The sequence below is a fragment of the Aptenodytes patagonicus genome, chromosome 5 (genome assembly GCF_965638725.1).
Source record: "Aptenodytes patagonicus chromosome 5, bAptPat1.pri.cur, whole genome shotgun sequence".
NCBI classification, from domain to species: Eukaryota; Metazoa; Chordata; class Aves; order Sphenisciformes; family Spheniscidae; genus Aptenodytes; species Aptenodytes patagonicus.
The window spans coordinates 14,498,257-14,522,188 of record NC_134953.1 but is presented as its reverse complement, the minus strand read 5'-3'; the positions used below and the strand labels follow the sequence as shown (position 1 = coordinate 14,522,188).

General features: G+C 40.1%; 1 protein-coding gene across 4 annotated transcripts in view; it reads left to right on the top strand.

Moving 5' to 3' along the window:
• The window catches only part of LGI1 (leucine rich glioma inactivated 1), a 31,301-nt gene extending 8,338 nt beyond the window's left edge, over window positions 1-22,963 (top strand). For all 4 annotated transcript variants that reach the window (XM_076338758.1, XM_076338759.1, XM_076338760.1 and 1 more), the window contains 8 exons: window positions 10,309-10,758; window positions 11,141-11,212; window positions 15,171-15,242; window positions 15,346-15,417; window positions 19,626-19,697; window positions 20,957-21,126; window positions 21,549-21,713; window positions 21,798-22,963. In XM_076338758.1, the coding sequence (XP_076194873.1) occupies window positions 10,568-10,758; window positions 11,141-11,212; window positions 15,171-15,242; window positions 15,346-15,417; window positions 19,626-19,697; window positions 20,957-21,126; window positions 21,549-21,713; window positions 21,798-22,615 (1,632 nt within the window). In that variant the 5' untranslated portion in view covers window positions 10,309-10,567 and the 3' untranslated portion in view covers window positions 22,616-22,963. The remainder of the gene's footprint in view (window positions 1-10,308; window positions 10,759-11,140; window positions 11,213-15,170; window positions 15,243-15,345; window positions 15,418-19,625; window positions 19,698-20,956; window positions 21,127-21,548; window positions 21,714-21,797) is intronic.
• Window positions 22,964-23,932: the final 969 nt, after the last annotated feature.

The following is a 23,932-nucleotide window of genomic DNA, read 5'->3' as shown; positions in this document are numbered from 1 at the left end:
TTTGGCAGGTTTCTATAATCTGAGTCTGTTAACAAAAGGAAAATATTCTTCTGACTACCTCATTTATCTTAGATGTGGTCATAATCCATCCACAAGTTTTAAGAACTAGGAAAATTGTTATTTGGAGATGAAACACTAAATTCAGTTCCTAGTACAGGACTCCTGAAGCATAATCTTTCTCATACAATTTTCTGTCAAGCTTCAACTTCTCATTGTAATTTTCTAAAATCACAATTTTTTAGAAAGTTAACATAGCTGAGTAAGTTTAAGGTATTCTGTATACAGAATTCTGTTTTATTACATGTTTGGGAGCTTATGTATACTGTGGAATAAAACTCCCATGTTTCTAGGTAGGAGTTACTTTAATGACGAATATTTTGCTATCCGTTCTTTCTTGCAACTTGTCCTTTAACTCATGTATCTTGCCTTCAAATTCAAGATCAGATTGTTACCACTTGGAAGGATTTTACTACATTATGAAAGAAAAGTAAGTCTTATTCAGACACTTGCTTATCTCCATCAATCTCATCTTCATCATCCTGAAAGGATGCAACCAGTGATATTCTCCTAACGTAGAAAAGTGATTTCTAAAAGCTGGAAAACATTTTAAGGTGCTTTTAATTGCAGAGTATAGAGATAACTATGTTCTAGAGACAGTCCTCAAAACTTCCACAAGCTTGAAGCTTGTCAAGCTTGACAAAATAAAATCTTTCCTATGATTCCAAAGTTTTTGTCAGACAAATTTTGAAAACGTAGGTTTCATAACCTTAACAATCAAATGACACTTATCTATAGCACACTTCACTGTTTTATGCAGTATATGAGTTGGAAAGTTATGTATAAGCAGTTTTTCACTTGCACTATCCATTAAATTGTAGACAGGGAGGTAACTTCCAAAATTAACATTAGCTTTGTCAGCATTGTCAGAGGACACACTGCCAGAAGTTCAAAACAACAGTATGTAGTACAATTTTTTTATGTGGTTTCATTGCTGTCTTGAAAGTAATCAAATAGATGATGAATTGTCATCCTTTCAACTCCATAGTAAGAACAACTAGCGAAGCATTTTGGTATTTTCTTACTTGGAGACATCAATGCCTGCAGAAAAATATTCCCATACAATAGAATATTAAATTGTTTTCCCAGTTAAAAAGAAGCTAGTGTGCTATTAATATATGAAGGTACTGTTGTACTGTGATCTAACACTACAGTATGAAAACCAAAGACTTAAACTTACGGGGACATCCATGATTTGTATTGATTTGCAGTTCAGTACAGTCTTAGAATAACACAAATACCCTGACCTTGGAGCCTGAGAGTCTTTATGAAGGGGCACCATAGCTCAGGTCACAGATAATAATACAGCTGCCCATCAGCCACATCCCCGTGGATCCTCCATGTCCTCGGCAAAGAGGCATTTAGCTGTCACCCGTTCTGAATCTATAGCAACCCTCCTCTAATATGCAAAGCTATTTTTAGCATCAGGGCAGCCTTGAAAACAGCAGGTAAAGCATGAAAAGAATGAATAAGTGGTTGTGGTGCCCGCCTGTGAATAGAAGCTATATATAGCTCTTGAGAGAGAGAGATCTTAATACACATAATGTGTATATGAAGGGAGATATGCCTCCCTGAGGGGAGGCAGAAGTGTCAGAAACATAGAGTGAGCATTATTACTACTTCTGACCTGAGTAGTTATCTAAAAAGTCATTATCTTTCAGATTGTTCTGTTTAGGAAAATAAATTGTTAATGGAATCAGGTACCTTTGATTCAGTCTTTATTTGCAAAGAATGTACAGCATTCATTTCCCTGAATGAAGAGCAAATCAAGCAGCCGGAGACTATTTGCGGCTCCAAGCTCTTTTAAGCCAATGCTCGCTCCAAGAAGTTCTCTAGAGAAGATTCTCAGGACCCCCTTTCCAATGCCTGGGGTCCAAGATCTTCACTTCTGTGATGTTTCTATGACTCTCTGAGTTCCCACTCCTGTTTTCTTCTCCTCTCTTTCTCTCATGTATTCATCCATTTGCTTTAAAAAAGGTTTAGGAAAAAAAGCCACATGTGCCTTTGTTTAATCAGTAGTGTGTGCCATTTATTTAGCTGGGGAGCTATATTGCTTCATGAAGGAGCTTATTACTTCTTACTGATATATTACATTGAGGCTGGGAATTAGGCCCTCCAGTTTTAATGACTCTTTGCCTAAATCACAAGGGCAGCAACAGTGGAAACTTGCAGATGCCTAGAAGTGATTGGTGTCTAAAAGAAAGTAATCTGTATGGAATTTGGATTATTGTCTTAGAAAAGTGATATACAGAAAGCATTATAAGCTCAAAATGTGAATGTTACCATACACAAGGTAGGGAAAATCCTTTAGCTTCTGAGCAGTCATAACTAAAACATGTATCTCTCTGTTGCTAAAGAGCTGAAAATTACATGAAAAACTACACCCAGTTCTTAGATACGATGTTGTGTTGGTTTTGGTCTTCCACTGCAGAGGGAGAGAGCCAACAGCCAAAAGAGCAAATCCTTTCTTAAAGCCGTACTGAGTAAATAGCATATTGGCATATGAGCAAACAGATGTGATAGACTTCTTCAGCCCTCCAAAGTCTCCTCTGCAGGGGCATGTGGTTCGTAAGGAAAAGGGACCGGGGAGTTCAGCTTGGTGTGGTATCCTATCTGACAGAGAATCTGTGTTGGGCTTTGTGCAGTGGCAGAGTGCCCGCCATAGGGTGGGGTGGGGTGTCAGATCTAGTATTTGCGTGAGGTAAAAGGGATTAACTCTTACCAAAATAAGGTGTTTTTCCAAATTTCTTGGATTGTTACGAACAATAAAAACGTCACTAAAATACACTTGTGGAGCTATCACCAACGACCCCTTAAAATGGTTCAGCGCTGATCCAAATCCCAGCTTTGTAAAGCATTTTGATTAGCTATGATGAAACAATAATATGCGTTTGATGGAGCACATCCTTCTCATTGTGCAATTCATTATGTCAGTGGCACTCCAGCGAGGCTTTTACTTGAACTATTTCAGTGACTTCAGTGGCACTAAGATTTCTTTCATCGTGAATTATTCAGGACGTAGAAACCTTCTGTTTTTAACAAGTAAAGATTCTCTCCTCAAAAGCCTGTTATCTCTGCCATGTAACAAATAAATTTCCTATGTACATTTAAATAAATAACATTTAGTTACTTTTTTCTGTCCACAACATGACAAGGAAAATTAAATACAAGTTTATAAAGATTAGAATAATTCTGCAGGGAGCCAATGCCATGAAAAAAGTACAGAAGGGCAATGTAAGATAGCACAGGTCAAGGAAAGATTTTATAACACACCGTCTGTTTTTAATTAGCATCTTGGCAAACTGGAAGAGCTCAAACATTTTTCCATGAAGAAATGTATTACAGACTTTTCTAGCTGCCAATTAAATGGCATTTAGCTACACTGACAGTGGTATGTTGTTTTGGGTCTGTAGAAAGCACTTGCTCATGCTAGAAAATCTGGGACATTTTGTTTCGGATACAGGGTTCTTACTGGACTGGTTTTTCTATCCCTCTGTATTTTTACTGTAGGCATGAAGGATACCTCCTATGAACAACTACGAAATTAATAAATAGTGCAAGGGGCTGGCAGAGTGGATATCATAACTATCAAGCGTCTGTATACTCCTCTTGAGGGTCTGTCCTCCAGTTAGATGATAACTTTTAAACAATGCTAGATAAATACTGGGGCATTTTATGAGGTTCATATTTTGTCCTATTTGGTCCAGACTGAGGTAGTTTGTCACCAGTTCTGTCCTATGGTTCATTTAAATGTTTTTAGGCATTTGTAATATGAAACTGCCCCTCAAACGTGTGGCTCCCTATACATTTTCTCTAACAGCGAAGCCAATATTCCCTGCCCGCTTGTGTCCTCAGCTGCTTGTTCTGGCTCTAGCAATTTTTCTTTTGTTTTGGAAGGATTTGGGCTTGTTTAGGGTTTTACTTATTTTTTGTTCTTTTACCAGATCATTTATTTAATCCAGTTTAGAGAATAGCATTAGAGACAGAGACGCTGGTAGCGAGCTGTGGAAGAGGGCAGAACCAAGAGCCCGTGGCAGAGTGGCGAAGAGGGAAACCATCCCATTAAAGAAAGCGTTGCACAGAACTACGTTCTCAATATCACCACGTCAGTTTCTTCAGAAGGCACGAGTCCATTTCCAATTATAAATTAACGATAGCTTTTCAGTAGTATCATGCTTTTAATATCTGATCAGGCTATGTAGGGAAAAAAAGGCAGAAAAGTAACTTGCACATTTGAAGACTACTTTTCTTCCCTGAGAGGTTCCTATAGAGGGCACTTTAATCTTACGGTAGGATGCACACTAGGTGATGAGTCTGATGTCAGTTCCACTGAAGTGGATGGGCATGTTGTCTGGCTGAAAAGTGTCCCCGTTTCCAACCTTGCACACATGAGATGTTGATCTTCCCGGAGGATAAATTAACTACTGGCAATTTTTCTCGAAAGTTTTCTTGAAAGATTGAGAAAGTGCATTTCACTGCAGCAAGTGAAAACCTGATGTTCTTTTTTATTGTTTCCTTTAATACTTCCCTCTATATTAGGTGTGGTCTCAGTTCCTGCTGTGAACCAGGAAGTAGCACAGCTTCACACATCTTTGAATTGGGCTCTTGTTTGCTCTTGAGCTTGTATGCTTGCTCTTTTCATTTCCCTCCATCTCTAAATATCCATTGTCAGCATTTTCAAGGCAAAACACAGACAATAGAAACAAAGCAGGAACTATTTGTTCAGGTCCGGAGAAAAGTGGGTAGTATTGAGGAAAGCAGTTAACTTTGTGCTACTGGGTTATGTGCTGCAAAGTATACTGCTTTGTAACAAAGCTTATGAGTCTTTTAAAAACCTGAGAAAGCAACTGGTCCCACTCTGCTGGAAAACAGAATGCAGGAGCTAGGGAAGAGCTGAGGAATCCCAGCTCTGGGATTTATACAGGCTGGGATCCAATCTCATTCGGAGGAGCAGGAATAGACAACCCCAGAGGAAACTGGGAGTCAATACACAACAAGATTGATAGGATTTATGGGGTCTTTCTCATAGTGAAGGGCCAATCCAGTAGTTGAGGTTATGTCCATGAAGGACAGTTAATGGATTTTTCTGTTTGATAGTTTGTTCTTTTCTATTTCTTTATTTGCATAAGGTGAAGTTACCAAGCTGTGGCACTTAGCTGCCTGCCTTAGAAGAGAATCAGACTGGAATGAACCGTCATCCCACTGAACGTGTGAAAACACTTAACATTAGCAGTGTTGTCAATATCAGCTGTTCAAAGATGATGGATTAGGTCCTTAAAGTTTTGTGGTACTGGTTTAAAAGTCATGTGATATCAAAACGTAGTACATTTTGGATACTTCATATCTAGCTTCTTAGCCTTTATCCCTCTTGGTTACCCAGGAGGTTGGATGAGGTGTCCTCCCTAGGTCCCTCCCACCCTGAGAGAGCCTTTCAAAAATCACAAGGGGTAGAAATCCTATAGCTTTAAAGTGTCTTCTGAGGTAATTTCTAATATTCTCTACTATTTAAAAAGCTACAATTGAAAATAAAGCATCAAGAATCATAATGATGTCGGAAGTCCTTGGTTGTAACAAAATAAAACCTAAACATAGAATAATTTTGCCTAGCTTCTTTGGATGAAATACATTGCACATCTGTTTTTCTTAAAGAATGACAGTTCAGGTAACAGACATCTCTCCTGACATACTTTTTGTCATTGGTCAAATTCTGGTGTACCTAAGCCAGCAAGCAGTCCTAGAGCCACCTGCACACTCACCAGGATATGCTCAGTGGAGTAGGTGTTCTGCATCACCATGCAATTTTGGCCATGAGAGCTAAGACCTGACTTTCTTCAGAAGTGATCGCTTCTAACTCCAGGGTGAACTGTGAACTGGCTACTTTATGCAAGGGAAAGGAGACCACCCTCTGAGTTTTTCTTTCCTCTAAAGTTGGCAGCAATTAAGTAGCCATTTCCTCAGCTTTTTGACACAGGGACTGGCCTGGTTGTTCTGCTTTTAATGAAACTCCTGTGGTTTGAAGAAGGATATCCATAATACAGACCTGTATAGACGAGGACAGGGCGAAGTCAGAAGAACTTTACAAATAAAAAGTTCTAGGCAGCGCTGTGATCATTCCCAAGCTAGTCTGTGCTATGAGCTGTTGTAAAGGCATCTCGAGTTTTATGCCTAACCTGCAGAAGGCTTCTTCCTGGCAATGGCTCTTGCTGCCAGATCCACCAGGAAGCGTAGTCTTTTCAGAACTGTTTAGAATTCACAAGACTTAGTTTTGTTTATTGAAAGTACAGCCTCGGTCTCAGCTGCTTTAAATTTGCCATTTGCTGCAGAATTTGTTAAAAGGGTGGCACTGGGAGGGCGAAAACTCAGGCTCATGAGATGTTTGTAGGAGCCTTTGATCTCAAAATCCTTCTGCTCCAAACACAGTGGTAACATAGCAATGAGAACGTTTTGTTCTTTAGGAGACTCATGAATATTGGGGCGTCATTCCGACTACTGCGCATCCGTGCAGTGTAATATTACGGGCTTAACACCAAGCGCAGTAAAGTTCACTAAAGTCTCGCCATCACCGTCAGTGGCTTTGGGATTAGGCCACATAGGTGCAGGCAGCTCATCCTGAGCACAGAGAAGCGGGATGAAATAAAGGATAACTGTAACAGTGTATGTATCTGCACAGGGAAACGTAGTCAGTATGAAACCACAGGAAGCTTATTAAAACTTTGTCATATGTTGGTAATGAAAACATATTGGGCTAATGCAAAAACGCAAATAGAGTCAGTGGAGCAGAGTTAATCCCCAAAAAAGGTATTAAATATTTTTAAAAATAATTTTTGGCTCTATGTTCTGACTGTGTTTGCTTTCCTCAAATATTTTAGCCAACAGGTTTACTCACAGAAGTATTCACGTAAGTATTCAAAGAGGGCACCGGAGGAGCGGGGGGAAGGCGAAAGGGAAGGCAGGGCGCACGCCGCCCTCCCTCCATGCCGCCTTCTCCTCGGGGGCTTCTCCTCAGACCTGCTCTGGCTAAAACGAAGCGGCACGGCGGGAGAGCAGGCCAGGGCCCGGCAGGCGCCCGCCGGGGCAGGGCAGCGCGCGGCAGCGGCGGGCGGGAGCGGGGCTGCGGCGCGGCGGGTTGCCGGGATACCGGGCCGCCCGCCCGCCCCGGCGCGGGCGGGGGCAGCCCCGTCCGGCCCCCGCAGCCGCGGCCCAGGCGGCCGGGCAGCCGTGCGGGCGGCCTCGCTTCGGTCCGCGTCGGGACCTGCTGGCCTGCTCGGTACCGAAACCGAGGCCGCAGCGGCAGCCAGAAGCACAGTATATCCCTGCCCGTACTGGAACATGTCCGCCGGCGAGCAGCTCCGTTGCACGGCAAGGTGGAGATTTTTCAGCTAAAATGTTGTCAAACGACGGGAAGCAGAGCGAGTAACGCGAGCCCTCCTGCTGAAAGAAAACTAAATAAATTTTGAATCACGTTGTGCCTGATCGGTACCTGAAACGCCAGCGAAAACAAGCTCGCAATCACCTAGAGGCAGGCGCTCGGATGTGGGCGCAGCAGGCAATCGCCTGCTCTGTTAGCCAGAAAACAAACAGTGATGGCATAGGTAAAGGGTGAGCCAAATGTTGCAATGACTGGAGAGCAGCTATGCCACTGGAAATCCACGAACCAGTTTGTTTTTGAACTACTGCATGGCAAGAAACGAGATACTGAGCTTGGCATGAAAGGACCCTGGAAAATGTGATTTATGCCTCTCTTTTGACAGAGCTGTTATAAATATTCATAATATTTGCAATTTTGGGAAAAGCGGTTGTTTTGGCATGTAGTTTGGAATAGAAGACTAACTTCCAGACGGTTCTCTGCACGGACAAAACTGGAGTCACGTTACTGCCCTGCTGCAGAATGTGCTTTTGTTACTGCAAAACCGCTACGCTGCAAAGTTTTCAGGAGGTTCACAATATGGCTGGAGTATTAACTAAAAAGAAATGCCTAAGTAATTGATGGTGGATTTCAGTGAATGAGCCGAAGGAAATGAAACATGGGGTTACACCATCAATGGCAAAATATTGCCATGGCAATGGGTAGCTTTGCCAGGAATAAACAAACAAACAACAGGCCTCTTCTCTTTCAGCAAAAAGTTAGAGAATTTTCTGTTCTCACCTCACCAAAGTCTGTGCTTTTGAACATCTCAGAGGGGAGAAGATAGTGTACCCTACTTATGCAAGTCCCACAAATCCAGCTCCCTTCTCAGTCGTACAATTAGATCATTTCCAGAGCAAGAAGTAACCTTTATACCCAGGGGAAGGCATCAACATTTGCTTTATAATGATTTCAGTGCTTTGGTTACTGTAATTCTGTACCATTTTCCTACAGAAGGTGGAAGGACTCAGAAATAACGCAGCTCTGTGTCACTCCTAGTTGAAGTCAATCCTGCTTCAGGAGAGACTGCTGACAGGGAAGATTTCCTTATGAGCAAAAACATGGGCCCGCACTTAAATTAATAAAGAGCTTTAAAAAAAACACACTGCAGAGAGCGAGGGAGCTGAGAAAGCGCAAGCTGCCCTTTTCCACAGGCACGGGTGCCAGGTGGGGAGCATGCCAATGCACAGGCACTGGAGTCCTCCCCCAGCAGGGCCTTCGGTGGCAGTCCTCTGCCTCTGAAAGCTTTCTGGCCATTTCTCGCCATCCCCAGTCCCTCAGAGGATGCAGTCCCACCACCGGGTGTGAGCTCTGCTGGTCTCCTCTCAACCCAGGGAGACAGACCTCAGCCACCGCCCAGGCAAGGACTCCGCAATGTTGGGGTCCTGCCTAGTGCCCGTACGCTGAGTTTCTTGCAGTTTTGCAGGCTGTTGTCCACCTTTGCCATCTTCCACGCGTAGCATCTGAAATTCCCACTGGGCACCCATATCTGGGTATGCGGTGGGCCTTGCTGGTTCCTGAGGAAGACACGCATGGCCTGGTGTTGGTCTTGAGATTTCATGGCCTGTAGAGCAGGAGCAATGGGCCATGTGGAATCAAAGGAGGAGTAACCGGCAGTGAAGAGAGATCTTCTGGCTTACAGGTGTCTCCTGGTGAGGAGACAGCACCTACGTGAAGGAGCCAATAGTGAGCATGACTGTATTTAAACTTCCATACCGTCGGGTCGACCCTAGTAGACTTTGTGATCTGTGTAACGCAAACAGCGCTGCCAGTCTGACAGGGAACTGTCAAGACCTATTAAAGTTTGCAGAACTCTTCTAATAGCAATCCTATATCGGAAAAAATAAAATCATCCCATATGGCTTTCCAGCTATTTGGCATTCATTAGTTTTGTCTTACTGTTCTTTATAGAATAACACTTAGGTGCTGCTTAAGTTCCCTATAAAATATTTAATGTAGTTTACTGTAAAGTCTTCAGGCTGAGGACTGTTTCTTACAGAGTATTCATACTGCACCTAGCACTAATTTCAATTGCAGCCTCCAGGCAGTACTGTAAAGATTCATTATTACCCTACCCTGTCACTTTTCAAAGAAGGTCCATTCATAACTACAGGTTTAACATAGCTGGTGTTTAAATAACAATTTTCTTTTTTCCATCTAAAATGACTAAACCAGTCTGCAAGCAAATAAATTTTTTAACTTGAACTCTTAATTAATGTTGTCCATTTTGAACAGTCACTTTATCTAACCAGCTCAGAAAACATGTAACAAATAAGAATGGTTCTTTTTCTAAAAAAAAAAAAAAAGACACAAAGCAGTTGGGTTCTATTTTGCATGAGAAAATATTTTGTTTAGGAATGACAGTTGTAGGCATTCTCTCATACATTGTAATATTTTCCATGTGTGGCAGCTTGTTTTGTTTTTCAGTGGTACAAATATGTGTAATAAGGGCTAAGGATAAAAATTAATCTAACAGCTTTTGCAGCAATGCTTTTGATGGTTTCACTCGATTTCATTTTCCTGTGGATACTGCCGTTAGTTCTGCTGCTTGCAATATGTGAAGCATAATTCTCAAAGGTTCACTAGGTTGTAGGGATCCAGTAAGAGATGACTGATTTCTCCCCACACACACATACACTCCACCCCACACCCACTCACCCACCCACCAGCAAAACATAATGCTGTACTATTTTTGGTAACAGGGAAAGGGCCTCCCTGTGAAAACAGAAAGCAGTGTATTTCTCAGTTACATCACTTTGCAATCTAATGCTGTGTTGCGCTCAGTGTTTTTGTGGTGATGCAAGTCTTTTTTTTTTTTTTCCTTTTTTTTTTTTTTTTCCCTTCAGCCGGTTGGATTTTCCCCATCTTACAGCACCTCGCAGGTCTCTTCTCTGAGCAGTACGTTGCCTGAGTGAGTGGAAACATACAGATCAGCTGCAGGTTTCTGTCTACAAAAACAGAGTGAAAGAGAAAGAAAAGGGTTGGGAAAGCAGAGACAAATATTGACCTGGACTTCCAGAAAGACATCCAATGGCTGAATAAAGAACCCCTGTTCATGTTTTGGGATATTCTTTCAACTGGCTGGAACGAGAGTGGATCAAAAGAATGGGAAATGCCAGCAGACCCTGTAGAAGAATTGCTTATTTCTTATGCCTTTTATCTGTGCTTTTGCTGACTGAAGGGAAGAAACCAGTGAAGCCAAAATGTCCTGCCTGGTGTACTTGTACCAAAGATAATGCTTTATGTGAAAATGCCAGATCTATTCCTCGCAGCGTTCCGCCTGATGTTATCTCACTGTAAGGGCTGTAAGCATTTGGTTATTTAATTTATGATTTAAAATTAACTAGGATGTGTGGTGTTTTCAGTGCATACAGAAGGATGCTTGCTGCAGGGAGTACCTCCAGCATTCAGAATCATCAGCTAATGTGTTAAAATTGTGCTGCATCCTTGAATCCTGATTTTTACATCTCTTTCATCTGTCTGTCTGTCTGTGTATGTGCACACATCCCATTTTATACCTTCTTCTATACTACATGAAACCTGTAACATTCATTTTTTTTGTTTTGATTTGTTTTTTTTACTTATATAAATAAATTTCTCTGTGATGACCAGATCAGTATTATAACCACAAATATATGAGACTACATTAATATAAGGTTGTTCTTTTCTTCTTTCCAGATCCTTTGTGAGATCTGCTTTTACTAAAATCCCAGAAGGGAGTTTTTTGCTCACACCATCTCTGCAGCTTCTGTGAGAAATATTTATATGATACAATTTTTGTTATGAAATGTATATGTAACCATAAATATTATAGAAAAGGTCTCAGTATTAATTTTATAAGAAACAGCAAGAGAAGATTTATTAGATGACAAAATATAAGACTTTTTAGCAATTTGAAAGATAGTGCATGTTTAATTTTTTTCAAAGTGTATCTACTTAGTATTTTGCAAGGCTATCTGTTGTCAGTGCTACTTTGAATGATTACATGCTGAAGCTTTCGGTGACAGAACGTATGTGATCTTTATTATACTTTAATTAACATTACAGTAGGGATTTGAGCATTGCAACAACTATTCTTGTTTCTTTTCTGCAGTCCTGGGGCCTGATCCCAATATAAAGCTGCCCATTTGCAACTCCCATCGACTGTGAGCTCAGAACCCCTCAGATCAGGCCCTTCATTGCAGTGGGACAGGTCCTGAAGTCCCTTTCCATGTAAAATTGCTATTGACTTCTGTGGAAGTTTAGTCACTTCAGTGGGAGTTTTGCCTTCATAGTGCCTGGATTTGACCCTATTTGTTATTTCATGTTCTTTGAAAAAAACCCAAAAAAGTAGTGAAGATTTTCTTCCAATTAAAAAAATTTAAGCAGTTATTTCAAAACCAAATACTGCGATGAGGTATAAGCAGAAAGAGAATATTTTAGGATCTTTAAACATTAGAAGCATTTCTATATAGGATTTTTACAGGCTCACAGGCTTTCCTAGAAATGTGGGCATACGATTATATAATTGCGAGCTATACAGAGGTAGAGGGGGTGTAACCTGAACTGTTTATAGTGGATGTGCTGCCAGCCTGACACACACCCAGATTTGTCTCAGAAATCCGGCAAGACAGACTCCCCGATGTGATCAAAATAAAAATTGGACGTCTGTCCCAGACTGGCTTCCCGTGCACTCTGGATGTGGTCAGAGGTGTAATGTTGGCGTATTGGAGCCCTACGGCTGTTACATTAAACTGCTGGTGCACTGATAGCTGAAGCCCTGACCCTAGCTGTACTCTGCTACCTCAAGTGGAGCTGATAAGGAGGTGCAGACGTACTGTACAATTTTGGATACAGGGTAAATAGGTAAATGCAGTTACTATGGAAACCTAAATGCTTTTCCATGGTGCTTTATTCCGGAGAAGCTTTTCCCAGGTGGTCACAGATCACAAAAGGGACACATTCCACATAATTCCTGCAATGGGCCTTTCAAAGGGAAAGAAAAAAGCAATAGCAGCATTGGTGGAGCTTGTATCTGAAGAGAGTGAGTAGGACATCATCTCTCTTGGCTACGATGTGCCACCTACACTTAGCAATCGCACTGCCAGGGGAGGCAGAATTGGGTAGGGTGGAGTAGGACAGACACAGTCTTTTTATTTTGAGTTATTACAGTGCCCGGCACAGTGGGGTCTGTGTCTCTGGCAATGGCTTTTGGTGTTTTTAGTAATGGTAATAATTTGCATGATCTGCTGTATACTTCACTGAAACGCACGTTCTAAGCTGCTGCTAATCAATGCTGCAACAAAAGCTCTGACCCCAGAAAGGCAGGTTTTGTTCCATTATGGGCTTCGATGAGAGATCTGTTAAAATGGTGCAAACAATCCACAGATGACTTACTTCTGCTACCTAGCATTTCTAAAAATACTGCTGAACACTTTTCCAGATATATTTCTAAATGGTAGCTGAGCTGCTTGCCATCTTTGGAAAGTCAGGCTGCTGATCTAAGGCAAATGACTTCTTAAACACAGACCATAAGAGCAGGATTGTATCTGTGGGGCCAATACTCCAGTTTGTAAGTGGGAAAGAAAAATTTCCACCTTTGGCAGAAGACAGCAAGGGAAATAAGAATATGGAAAACTCAGGTTAATTAAAAATTAAAGTAAGTTTTAGCTTTGCATGATTATAGCTGTATTGGTAGGTTTAATTTAGCCAATAGCAAGATTTAGCAACCTATACGTATTTTTACATAATAGTCTCCAGCATTGCATTTTTAGAGTCCAAATGTAACTTGGTATCTCCAGTATGCCAGTCACACATTTCTAAGAGTGGAATATATCTGCCGCTATTATTATTTGCTACTGTATTTACTGTCGTAACGGCAGCAGTCTCTGGAAAAGTCATGGTCTCATTGTGCCAAACACTACTCCTAAGTCCCAGGCCAGGAGAGCTTTTCTTCTTGAATAGTAGGGATGGTATGCTCTGTGCTCTTCATGTGACAACAAAAATACGAAGGATCTACACAGCTACGGTGAAGTGCCAGCAGGAGCGTTCCCTAAATGTCAAGAAAATCTCCTGCACTCGTAATTCTGCGTATCAGCAATGTGCTGAGGGTGCCCTTATAAACTGATGACATGAAAGCCCATAGAAAGAAGGGAGGTAATCATGACACCAGGATCCGTACCTGCTAGCAGCGTACAGTTCCTTCTAAGCAATATAGTCCCTAGCCACAGTGCAGTATCTTCAGCCTCTGTCCCCAGAAATAGCTAGCTGGTGGGTCACAGATCAAGCAAATCTGGTGTTTGAGGTCAGAGAGTGGGAGAAAAGCCGCTTTGTGCATCAGATACGCATGATACAGCCATTGGGGGGAGGTACGAGATGGGAGGCAAATGAGCTCACCAAGTGCAAGACCTATGCTATAAGCCTGGCAATCTCTAAAATAGCTATACTATTTAAAGAGATACCATCCTGTTCTTTAAATTACAAGGAGGGTAGAGTGCAGAAAAGGAAAAACTATCCAGTGAAATCACATCAAAAAAGTAAAATTAGTTGCAGGCAGCAGATTTACTAAATTGGTCTTCTGGTTCAGAGATTTTACAAACACACTTATTTCCTCTAAGAAAGAGAAGTATTCATTGTTTCTAACAAAAGGAAGAATTTCCTGCTTATATTTTTCGTACATATATAGGAACATATTTAAAGTGGAAGAAGCACAGTCTGCAATAGCGAAGTGAGAAAATAAATCAACTGCAATTTATTCTTAACGCAAACTTCAAAATAAGAGATTAACTCATTGACTGTATTAATTCATACTTGGAAATCTTGAATTCCTGAATGCCTAAGGATGTCATAGTATAAATGTATTTATCCATCAGGTCCAACTGAATAAAATATAGATGTGCATCTAGTATTCCACTGGGGTAAAGTAAAGTTCATCGTACTTGACAATGCCTCACCATATTACGGGTGTGGCAGTCCAGAGCTGAATTAAAATGGACAAATGCAAACATGGCTGACAAGCATAAATAAAGCTAGAAAAATCGATGCTAGTCCACTTTTAATGCTTACAAAATTACATAAAATTAAATGTGTTGCTGGTAGTTTTACTGCTAGATGGATGAAAAATACATGCACACACTAAGAGCTATCTTCAGCAGGTATAATGTGGTCTTAAAAATAGTTCTGATTTGAACACTGACTAAATTAAGGGATTTTCCATTTTTTTCTCAGTAACTTCTCAGTACCCTCAGGTCAAATATGCTCACAAGTTTAACTCGTAAGTTAAGGGATTTTCCTGCCCGTCAGTGGTGCAAATTCAACCTGATGTCTGGCTAACCAGCTGGATACTTTCCCTATGTTGTCATCAAAAGTAAGTGTTCTTCAAATCAGTTTAGTCCTCTGTAGTACTTGAACATTTCATTGTCATCCAAGTATGTCTCCAGTGGCGCTTGTACAATCCCATTGTTTTACTGGCATAATAAACCCACGTTTACATCCCACAGAAGTCAATGGAATTTTATCAGATGGTCCCAGTATGCAAAGCAAGGACTTGCTGGGTCCTTCCCTTTGCACCAGACTATGGTGCAATATGTCAGCCTTATGATCCTGTAGTGCTTGCACAGACAAAACCATGAAACCAGGCAGTGGAAATTTGGCCTACCATGGCTTGCTGAACCGTTCTCTAAAGATGCTAGTAACCTAATGGTCTTTTGTTTTGCATCTCTTTACACAGATTGTTTACATCCAACACTTTTGATGTTATTAGTGATGATGCTTTCATGGGCCTTCCTCATCTAGAATATTTGTGAGTGGACAAAAGTATATTTCCTGGCATTATTGAATAGAGTGGGTGGGCTTCCAAGTTCCAGGCATTGCTTTGACCAGAATGACTTTACGACCCGTTACAGGTTCATAGAGAACAACAGCATTAAGTCAATTTCAAGAAATACTTTCAGAGGACTGAAATCTTTAATTCACCTGTAAGTAAAGTGGTTGAATATATTGCTTGGTATATTTAATGTAGTAACTGAACCACTGTGTTGTTTAATTTCGCATTTTGATATATAGCTGTTCACATTTGTTTAAGCAGTATTAATAGTAATTTAATTACAATGTTAATCTTTGTGTTTCCACCAAAGACTTCCAAACTGTGGTGTGTGTAGAAGGCAGAGACCCAAACAGCTTCCAAGCGGTACATGTTTGGCAGTAGCTCCCCAACTTTCTCTGCTCAGAGCACTGGGGATTTCCAGCTGTGCATGTAGGAGCAGGGAGAAAACAGGATGGGTCAGGAAGCTTGGCACTGACAAGGTGAGTCCCAGTTTGGGACCTGGAGAGGAGGAAGGTGGGAGCTGTGGTCAGCGCTGAGGTGCCAGGGTGGTGCGAGGCTGAGGGGTGGACACACACTTCTTCCCAGGTACCCCAGTCTGGTGTGGATCCAGGAGAATATTACGGCCGTTCCTGGGACCAGCCATCACTGTCTGTACCCGTGTCCCCTTCAGCCAGTACCCGTACCCAGCAGAATTGGACCAAATCAAATTTGAAAATTCCCACCCTGAACAATTTTAAATAGAAGAGTTGCAACAAGACGCACTTATGACTTACTGCTCCACTTCTACTTAACTACAGGGCATATCAGCCTTTAGGCTTCAACAGGATCGGCTTCGAAGCCCTGCATTGCACCCTGTCCTCTCCTGCATGCAAGCCAGAGCGTCCCATGGTCAGGATCTGTCACACACTGACACTGGGGTCTGCTTAACATTCCTCGTGTTGCTGCTCAGCCCTTCGGCTATCCTGGAAACACAGCCAGACCCTTGCCCTCTGACGTGCTGCAGCCCCCTCGCTGCGTTAGACGAGAGGGGAAATTAGTCAAAGGCACTCTGGATGCTAATGTGGCTGTTAGGAGCAGTGCTTCCCATGCTCACACCAGCGGAGGCATTTCTCACGCTGTGCTCAGCAGGTGAAACGCACACTGGCAACAAATACCTGCAACATTTCACTGCAAACACAAGAGTAGCATCCTCATGCTCTGAGCTAGCAAGACAGTTTTTAGACAGGCTTTTGTCTCTTTATCTTACATCAAGTTTATCTTTTAACAATAATTTTATTTTAGCAATTGATAAATTTATTGAAAATACAATATGTACTGTAAGAAAACATAAAAAATACAAAAACGATGTGAGAGAAGGAAGCTAAAACATTTGGGGTGTGACTGACATGGGATTATACCCAGCTCTGAGCATTTGCATTCTGAAGCATATATCTTGGTGGGTGTGCCATAGGCAGGGGAGTGGATTCTGACCTTTTGGCCTTAACACAATAACCTCCAAGAGGGTTTGAAACAGGGTCATTTAACATCTTCTTTCATATATTTTGGCACAGGAGAGAAAGCAAAGGTTCCATTTTAAATAGTTAATGCATAAATATAATAGTTGAATTGCAATTCACCACATCCTTCACCACATAGTAAATGTATCATGAAACACTTTACTCATCCCTTTTTGGTCAGAATAGACAAGACTCACAGCTGGCTGAAACCGAGCCTACTGCGACTACTCATGTATATAAAGTTACTTATAGAATGGCTCTAGGTCTGAGGAAGAGGAAAGAGAGAGGAGAGGGAAAACAGTATATAAACAGGCTGTGCACATCCCATAAAAATCCATATTAGATGTATAGGCATAATTATAGTATTGTTAAAAAAGGCAGATAATTGGATAAGGCTGGTAACTGTGACCCTTTCTTCAAAATGTTTATGCACATATTTATATGTGCACAGCTTTATATTCACAAATGGGTCCAGTACATTATTTATCATATTCATTTACTTATTTAGTAGCTGTTGCTGCCAGTGAGCAAATTGCTTTTCTAACACAGAGGAAGGCACAGTTTCTTCTCCACAGAGCATATAATCCAAGAGTAACATCTTGTCTTGCCTGTTACATTGGTTTCTGGGGATGCTTCAGCAGTTTCGTAAGAGAAAACATACGCAAAAGATAGGAGCCACTGCGGTTTGCATGTGGTTGCATGCACATTTTTGGGACATATATTTGTGCATCATGCTGCTATTGCGCATGGAGCACTATTCGTGAAGACAATGCGAAATTTGCAGAAAATAACTGCAAAGGCAGGTCCATTAACCACAGAATGTGACTAGTTTAATCTGCTTGCAGAACCACTCCCCACCCTCTGGGGAAAATTGCACATACACATTAAGAATAATCATTTGGCACCCTGAGGCATTTCTCATTTAAGAAACAGAAGAGTACTTGTGTACGTAAAATACATTAAAAAGGATCATAGTAAATAAGCATACAAATGAGTTCCATGAAGTTACAGGAGAAGAGGAACTTTGTTCTATTTATTCTGCTTCCTTTTTACAACATAACTTTTGCAATGCAGTAAGCTATCCAAACATTTGTATTTTTATAATGCAATTAACTTTGATAATTACAGTGTGTCCTTACTGTAAAATAGTATTTATTGTTATGCAACACAATTCATGTTGTGCTCAGAGCAGATTTAAGAAAAGGAAAATTAAAGAAAAACAGCATTTTTTAATGAATTTACTAATTTAATGTCAAAATCTTACACTTAGGATTGGAAAATAATTTCTATTCACAATATATATTTTTGATTGCATTTCTTTCAGAAATGCGACCATAAGTTTAACTGCATGTTTGATTCAACCTTTACTCTCTTACTATAAACCAAATACCATGTACAGCACCACCTAGGCAAGCCAGTGTTTTCTAACATATAAGTATGCTTTTAACAGTGGAATATAAAATGCATAATTTTCATCCAAAAATTGGCAAATGCGTCAACCTTGTGTAAAGGTTTCTGTCAGTCATATTCCCATGGTAGTGCTGAACCACTGCTACTTCCAAGCACATCATCCCTTTCCGTTTGCTATAATCCGGGTCATAAAGAATATATAGGGCATTAAACCTGCCTCAGCTTGCAAGTCTGCTTAGCTTTCTCCATGAAAGTTACCTGACTTTTAAAGAATTGCTCTTGAGTGTAAAATTAAGCATAAGTGAAGCACACGATACATACACCAAACAGTGTTACAATCAGATATACTTTGAAAGTGGTGAAGTCAGACCAGACTAATGGCATCATCCTGTATTTACTGTTCCTAATAAGGCAAACACAATTTTAAATGAGGCAGTAGACAGAGTACGTCTGGGCCTGTTCTTGAATTTAAGTATATGCCTAAGTGGCTTTGCTTGGCTAGAGAAATTGTAGTTAAAAAATAACCCTTACGTTTACAAGTGAAAACAGAAGAGATTCTAAGTCTTCTAAGAATTCTACAGATTCTAACCAGGATCTTAAACTACAATGATTTCTTTCCATTTTCATTTCTTCTTATAAGTAGTAAATAATTTTGTTAATCAAAAGAGGCATAAGCTACACCCTACAACATTATTCCTTTCCTGTCATGCCCTCAGTGACATCCCAGAGAACCCAGACCTTTGGTGGACTCACACAGACGTGTCTGACTGAAATGTAATATATTGCTTGTTCAAAGCTTGCCTGCATTTCCTTGTCATTTTTACTAGCTAGAATATTCACTGAATTTAAATGAGTTTTCCCAACATTAAAAATTGGGAATTAATGGCAATTTTTTGCTGGTCTCACACATACGTACTCACACACACACACACACACATTCCTGGAAAGAAATTGATGCTGATCAGCAATTTCTTGTCTATTACCGCATATTTCCAAAAACTATGAGCTAAGCCTAAGTCCAACAGAATGAAACCTAGCGTTAAGATTTTGCTTCCAGAAGAGATACAAGAAAGTGGGGAAATTGCAGTAATATGAACACCATGTATTGGTATCTTGTAAGGAAAACATCAGTAGATCCAATCATGACTAATTGTTTTAAAATAATGGTGTTGGCAAAACACCAGAGGTGGTTGCACTTTTTACACTGCTAAGTGAAGTATTGTAAATGCTGCAAGGCTGCTGAAGAGTCAGAAAGCAGAAGGAGGCATGGCATTTTAGCGGGAGAAAGGGTCACAAAGTAAATGAGCTATTCTTAAAAGCAATCTTTTAGAACTAAGTGCTGGAGAATACCAGGGTTCTTTACCTTAAGAAAAAGCCCCCCCCCAGTATTACACCTTGCAAAAATGTGTCATTTCATGAACTAGCACTGATACTGAAGTGTCTTCTTTTACAGGAGTCTCGCAAATAATAATCTCCAATCGCTTCCAAAAGACATATTCAAAGGCTTGGATTCTTTAACAAATGTGTAAGAAAGCAATTAATTAATCTATTAATTATACTACAAATATAAAGAGATGATTTTAGAGGACATTCTGAGTATCCATTCAAACCGATAGCCAGTAATGGGATCTTATTACTGGGTAGAGACTACCCAATATGGGTAGGCTTGGTTTTTGTCTACTGTTGTTGATAATTTGCTTTAGTTTTGAATGTTCCACCCGTTATGAAGATATGTAATATTGTTAGTAGTTATGTAAGAGAGCTGCATGTTCATTAAGACTTAGTGAGTAAGAAGGAAGTATCCTCAGGGATGCATGAGAGAGCATGGCATGAGGGGAGAGTGGAAGATATTTAATGGAGTAACATTTCTATGTGCAAATAAATTCTGGGAAGGCTATCTTTTATCACAAAAGCATGTGTTAGTAAGTACCATATCCCATTCTAAATCTAATTGCAACTAAACCAAAACATGAACTTGTTTAAATATAAAACTTAAATACCAGTAAAAATACAAAATATAGATAAACAGATAAATCCTATAGTTGCTTCCCTGAAATATGTCCTGTTTACAACACACGAAATTCTGGTTCATCCGATTTGGGATAATGAGCAAGCGCAGAACATCCTTTCCCTGCTCCCTGTATTAACAAGGTAGGCTGAATTCATAGTGTAGAGCTGCAGCAGTGAGCTGTGGAGACGGTCCGTGTATCTGGTAGCATTACTTGGCACGACTGATCGTGGCCAGCTGGTTACACAGTCTGGTCCTGGCGCTTGCCCGTTCCTGTACCTACGATCTGAAATCTGACCAAAGACAGCTGTAAAGGACTTGAACAGAACTCCTTTGCTTGTGTCTCCTAAAGCCCTAAATGAGTATATCTAAAGGAGATAGTAAATACTGACTGGCTGACCATAAGGTTACATTAATTCCGGTTTTGTTATCTAGAATGCTCTTACTGAGAAAGGCTAACCCAAAAGAAACAACCTCCCGAAATATGGGGCCAACAGTTTGGTAGGATTTTGTGTACCTGTATGCTTGGGGAAACCAACAAAAATTTCCTACTGATTATGAAGTTAAGTTCTCCTTGATTTCCTTAATAGAATTAAATCTGTGCGGGTTCTGATATGTAGATTTAACTACGTGTCAGGACAAATTAAGCCAGGAAGGCATCAATTGAGAATAAGCAAGAGGGCACCTATTTAACAAGAGCCCAGTTTGTTGCTGTCCTGCAAGGAGGAATACATCAGCTGACTACTTATTTTCAATGCATGATTTATTTGTTGTAGAGATCTTCGAGGCAATGCATTTAATTGTGACTGCAAACTGAAGTGGTTAGTGGAATGGCTGGGCAGCACCAATGCAACAGTTGAAGACATCTACTGTGAAAGCCCACCAGAATATAAGAAGCGCAAAATCAATAGCCTCTCTCCGAAAGAATTTGATTGCATTATTACAGGTAATGTGCTTCAAATTATTTAATCTTGTTAAATTAAAGTCAAAGCTATATATTTTTTTATTCTAGGGTCCATTTTTGCAGGAAGTCTGCATACTGGATGGAACTTCCACTAAAATCAATATGAATTCTGTGCAGGTGTAAGTCTGACATGCGAATCGCTTGGGAGTGGGGTCTTGTATTGCAGCTTCTACTCAGACTTTAATATGCTATATAAGGATTTGAAGAACTGGGACATAAAACAGCACCTCCTTAAATTGAGAAAGATTGAAAAACAAGTTGCAGTGCTGCTTTATCAACAGGAAAATTTGACTAGGATGAAATACTGTAATTTGTAATAAATTGGTATCTGTTAAACAGATGTTTTTTCAGTACCGCATGGGAAGTATCTCTGTAATTATCATATGTTGTGTGCACTTTTACAGAATTTGAAGTTTATCAGTCCCTGCCATACCAATCTCTGTCAGTAGATACTTTCTCATACATGAATGACGAACATGTGGTTATTGCGCAGCCTTTTACTGGAAAATGCATCTTTCTTGAATGGGACCACGTAGAAGTGATGTTCAGGAATTATGACAACATTACAGGTATGAACACTGCTCGACAAATAACATTACAACAGCTGATCCAAAAAGTGGTGCTAACCCTGTCTTTTACTTTTGTTTTTATAGGTACTTCAACTGTTGTGTGTAAACCTATAGTTATTGAGAGTCAGCTGTATGTCATTGTCGCGCAGCTGTTTGGAGGCTCCCACATATATAAAAGAGATATTTTTGCTAATAAGTTTATAAAAATTCAAGATATTGAGATCCTTAAAATCCGAAAACCCAATGACATTGAAACTTTCAGGATTGCTGAAGACTGGTATTTTGTTGTTGCAGACAGTTCAAAAGCTGGTTTCACCACGGTTTACAAATGGAATGGGAATGGATTTTATTCCCATCAGTCTCTGCACGCCTGGTACAGAGATACTGATGTCGAGTATCTTGAAATATCCGGCAAACCACATTTAATTCTGTCAAGTAGTTCCCAAAGACCTGTAATATATCAATGGAACAAAGGAACAAATGAATTTGTTAAGCGTTTTGATATCCAAGATATGGAAGATGCATATGCAGTGAAACATTTCAAAGTGAAAGAGGATGTATACATTTGCTTAACAAGATTTATTGGGGACTCTAAAGTAATGAAATGGGGTGGTTCAGCATTTCTGGATTTACAAAGGATGCCATCCCGAGGGTCAATGGTATTCCAACCGCTTCAGATAAGTAGTTATCAATATGCCATTCTTGGAAGTGATTATTCTTTCACTCAAGTCTATTATTGGGATGCTGAAAAGGCAAAATTTGTGAAGTTTCAAGAATTAAACGTACAGGCACCAAGATCTTTCATACATGTCTCCATCGATAAACGAGATTTTCTCTTTGCTTCAAGTTTTAAGGGAACTACATTGATTTATAAACATGTCATAGTTGACTTAAGCGCATGACACTCATAATTCTGAGATTACATCAGACTTTCTACCATAACTGGACAAAATGAACTAAATGCATGATGACTCTCTTATCTTACTTCCAAATGAATGCCTTTAAAAGTTGAGATTGCTAGAACAAAGTATTACTAGTATCTTCATCTTTAATTGTCAAGTCTAGTGGTGTTGGAAGTTGCATTTTTTAACAAAAAGAAATTAAATTAACTGTTCTTTGCATCCACAATATGTAAATATGCGTGCAACTGCATCTGTTGCTATAAAGAATATTAAGATGTACTTTTCCATTTATTTATTCACCTGTTTGAAACAACTGCCAAATAAAATGTTTACATTTTGTGTCTTTCACATTCCAGATATTATTTGCAGGTGATACTTTTTATTTGTGTATATATTATACACATATGAAATAACCCAAGAAGGCATATTGCCCAATGCAGTGTCGTACTGCATGGAAGATGCACAATATCGAAGATCAGGTGGGTTTTACATATAACACAAGTTCTTGACAAAAATATAGCGTGGAACCCCAATCCTATAAATTATCACCTGGACATATCCTTGCATTTATGTGAAGCTTCGCTGATTTAAACAGGACTCCACCCAGAAAAAAGCGTTCAGTTATATAGATCCGGTTGTAGGACGGGGCTTTGTACTGTGTATAGCTGGAAGTACCTGATTTTCTAAAAATTTACACAGAAATCAACAGAATAAAAGATGATGTAAAGGTCTGTCTTTCTCCACCTCCTGTTGAAGCAGCACAAAACAAATCTCTGCTATGACACTGGGGCTGTTACTGTGCTGAAAGCTAGAAGCACGGCTTATTTTTCAGCTAGCATCATTTCTATATCTGAACTGTCACACATCACTTGCGTGAATTCTGTGTGTCCCTGTCAAGTCTTTCCACTGTAACTGCAATTACTTAATCTTCAATGAATTTATTCATTATTCTGAATGAAGCTAGTGAATGTGAAGTCGTTTTTTTCCACTATCCTGCAGTGAAGTTTAGTAACAGATACTTCTGAAATTCAGGGGACTTTGAATGTGGCAGGACAAATTCAGTTGGTGTAGCATATGCAACTCCAGGAAAGCTACCTGTATCTGTTAAATTACACCAAGTCTGAATTTGGCATGAAAATCTATTACAAACTCAAAGTTAAAATAGTCTTTTGTTTACATACATCTAGTGCATCACTTATATTTGGCCCAGCTCAGGAAGAGAGCTCAAGTTGATTTTTAGACACCTTTGCACTTCACTTGAAGTTATCAAGCCTTGTGCTCCAGTGCCATCTTTAAAATATACACATGAATACTGTG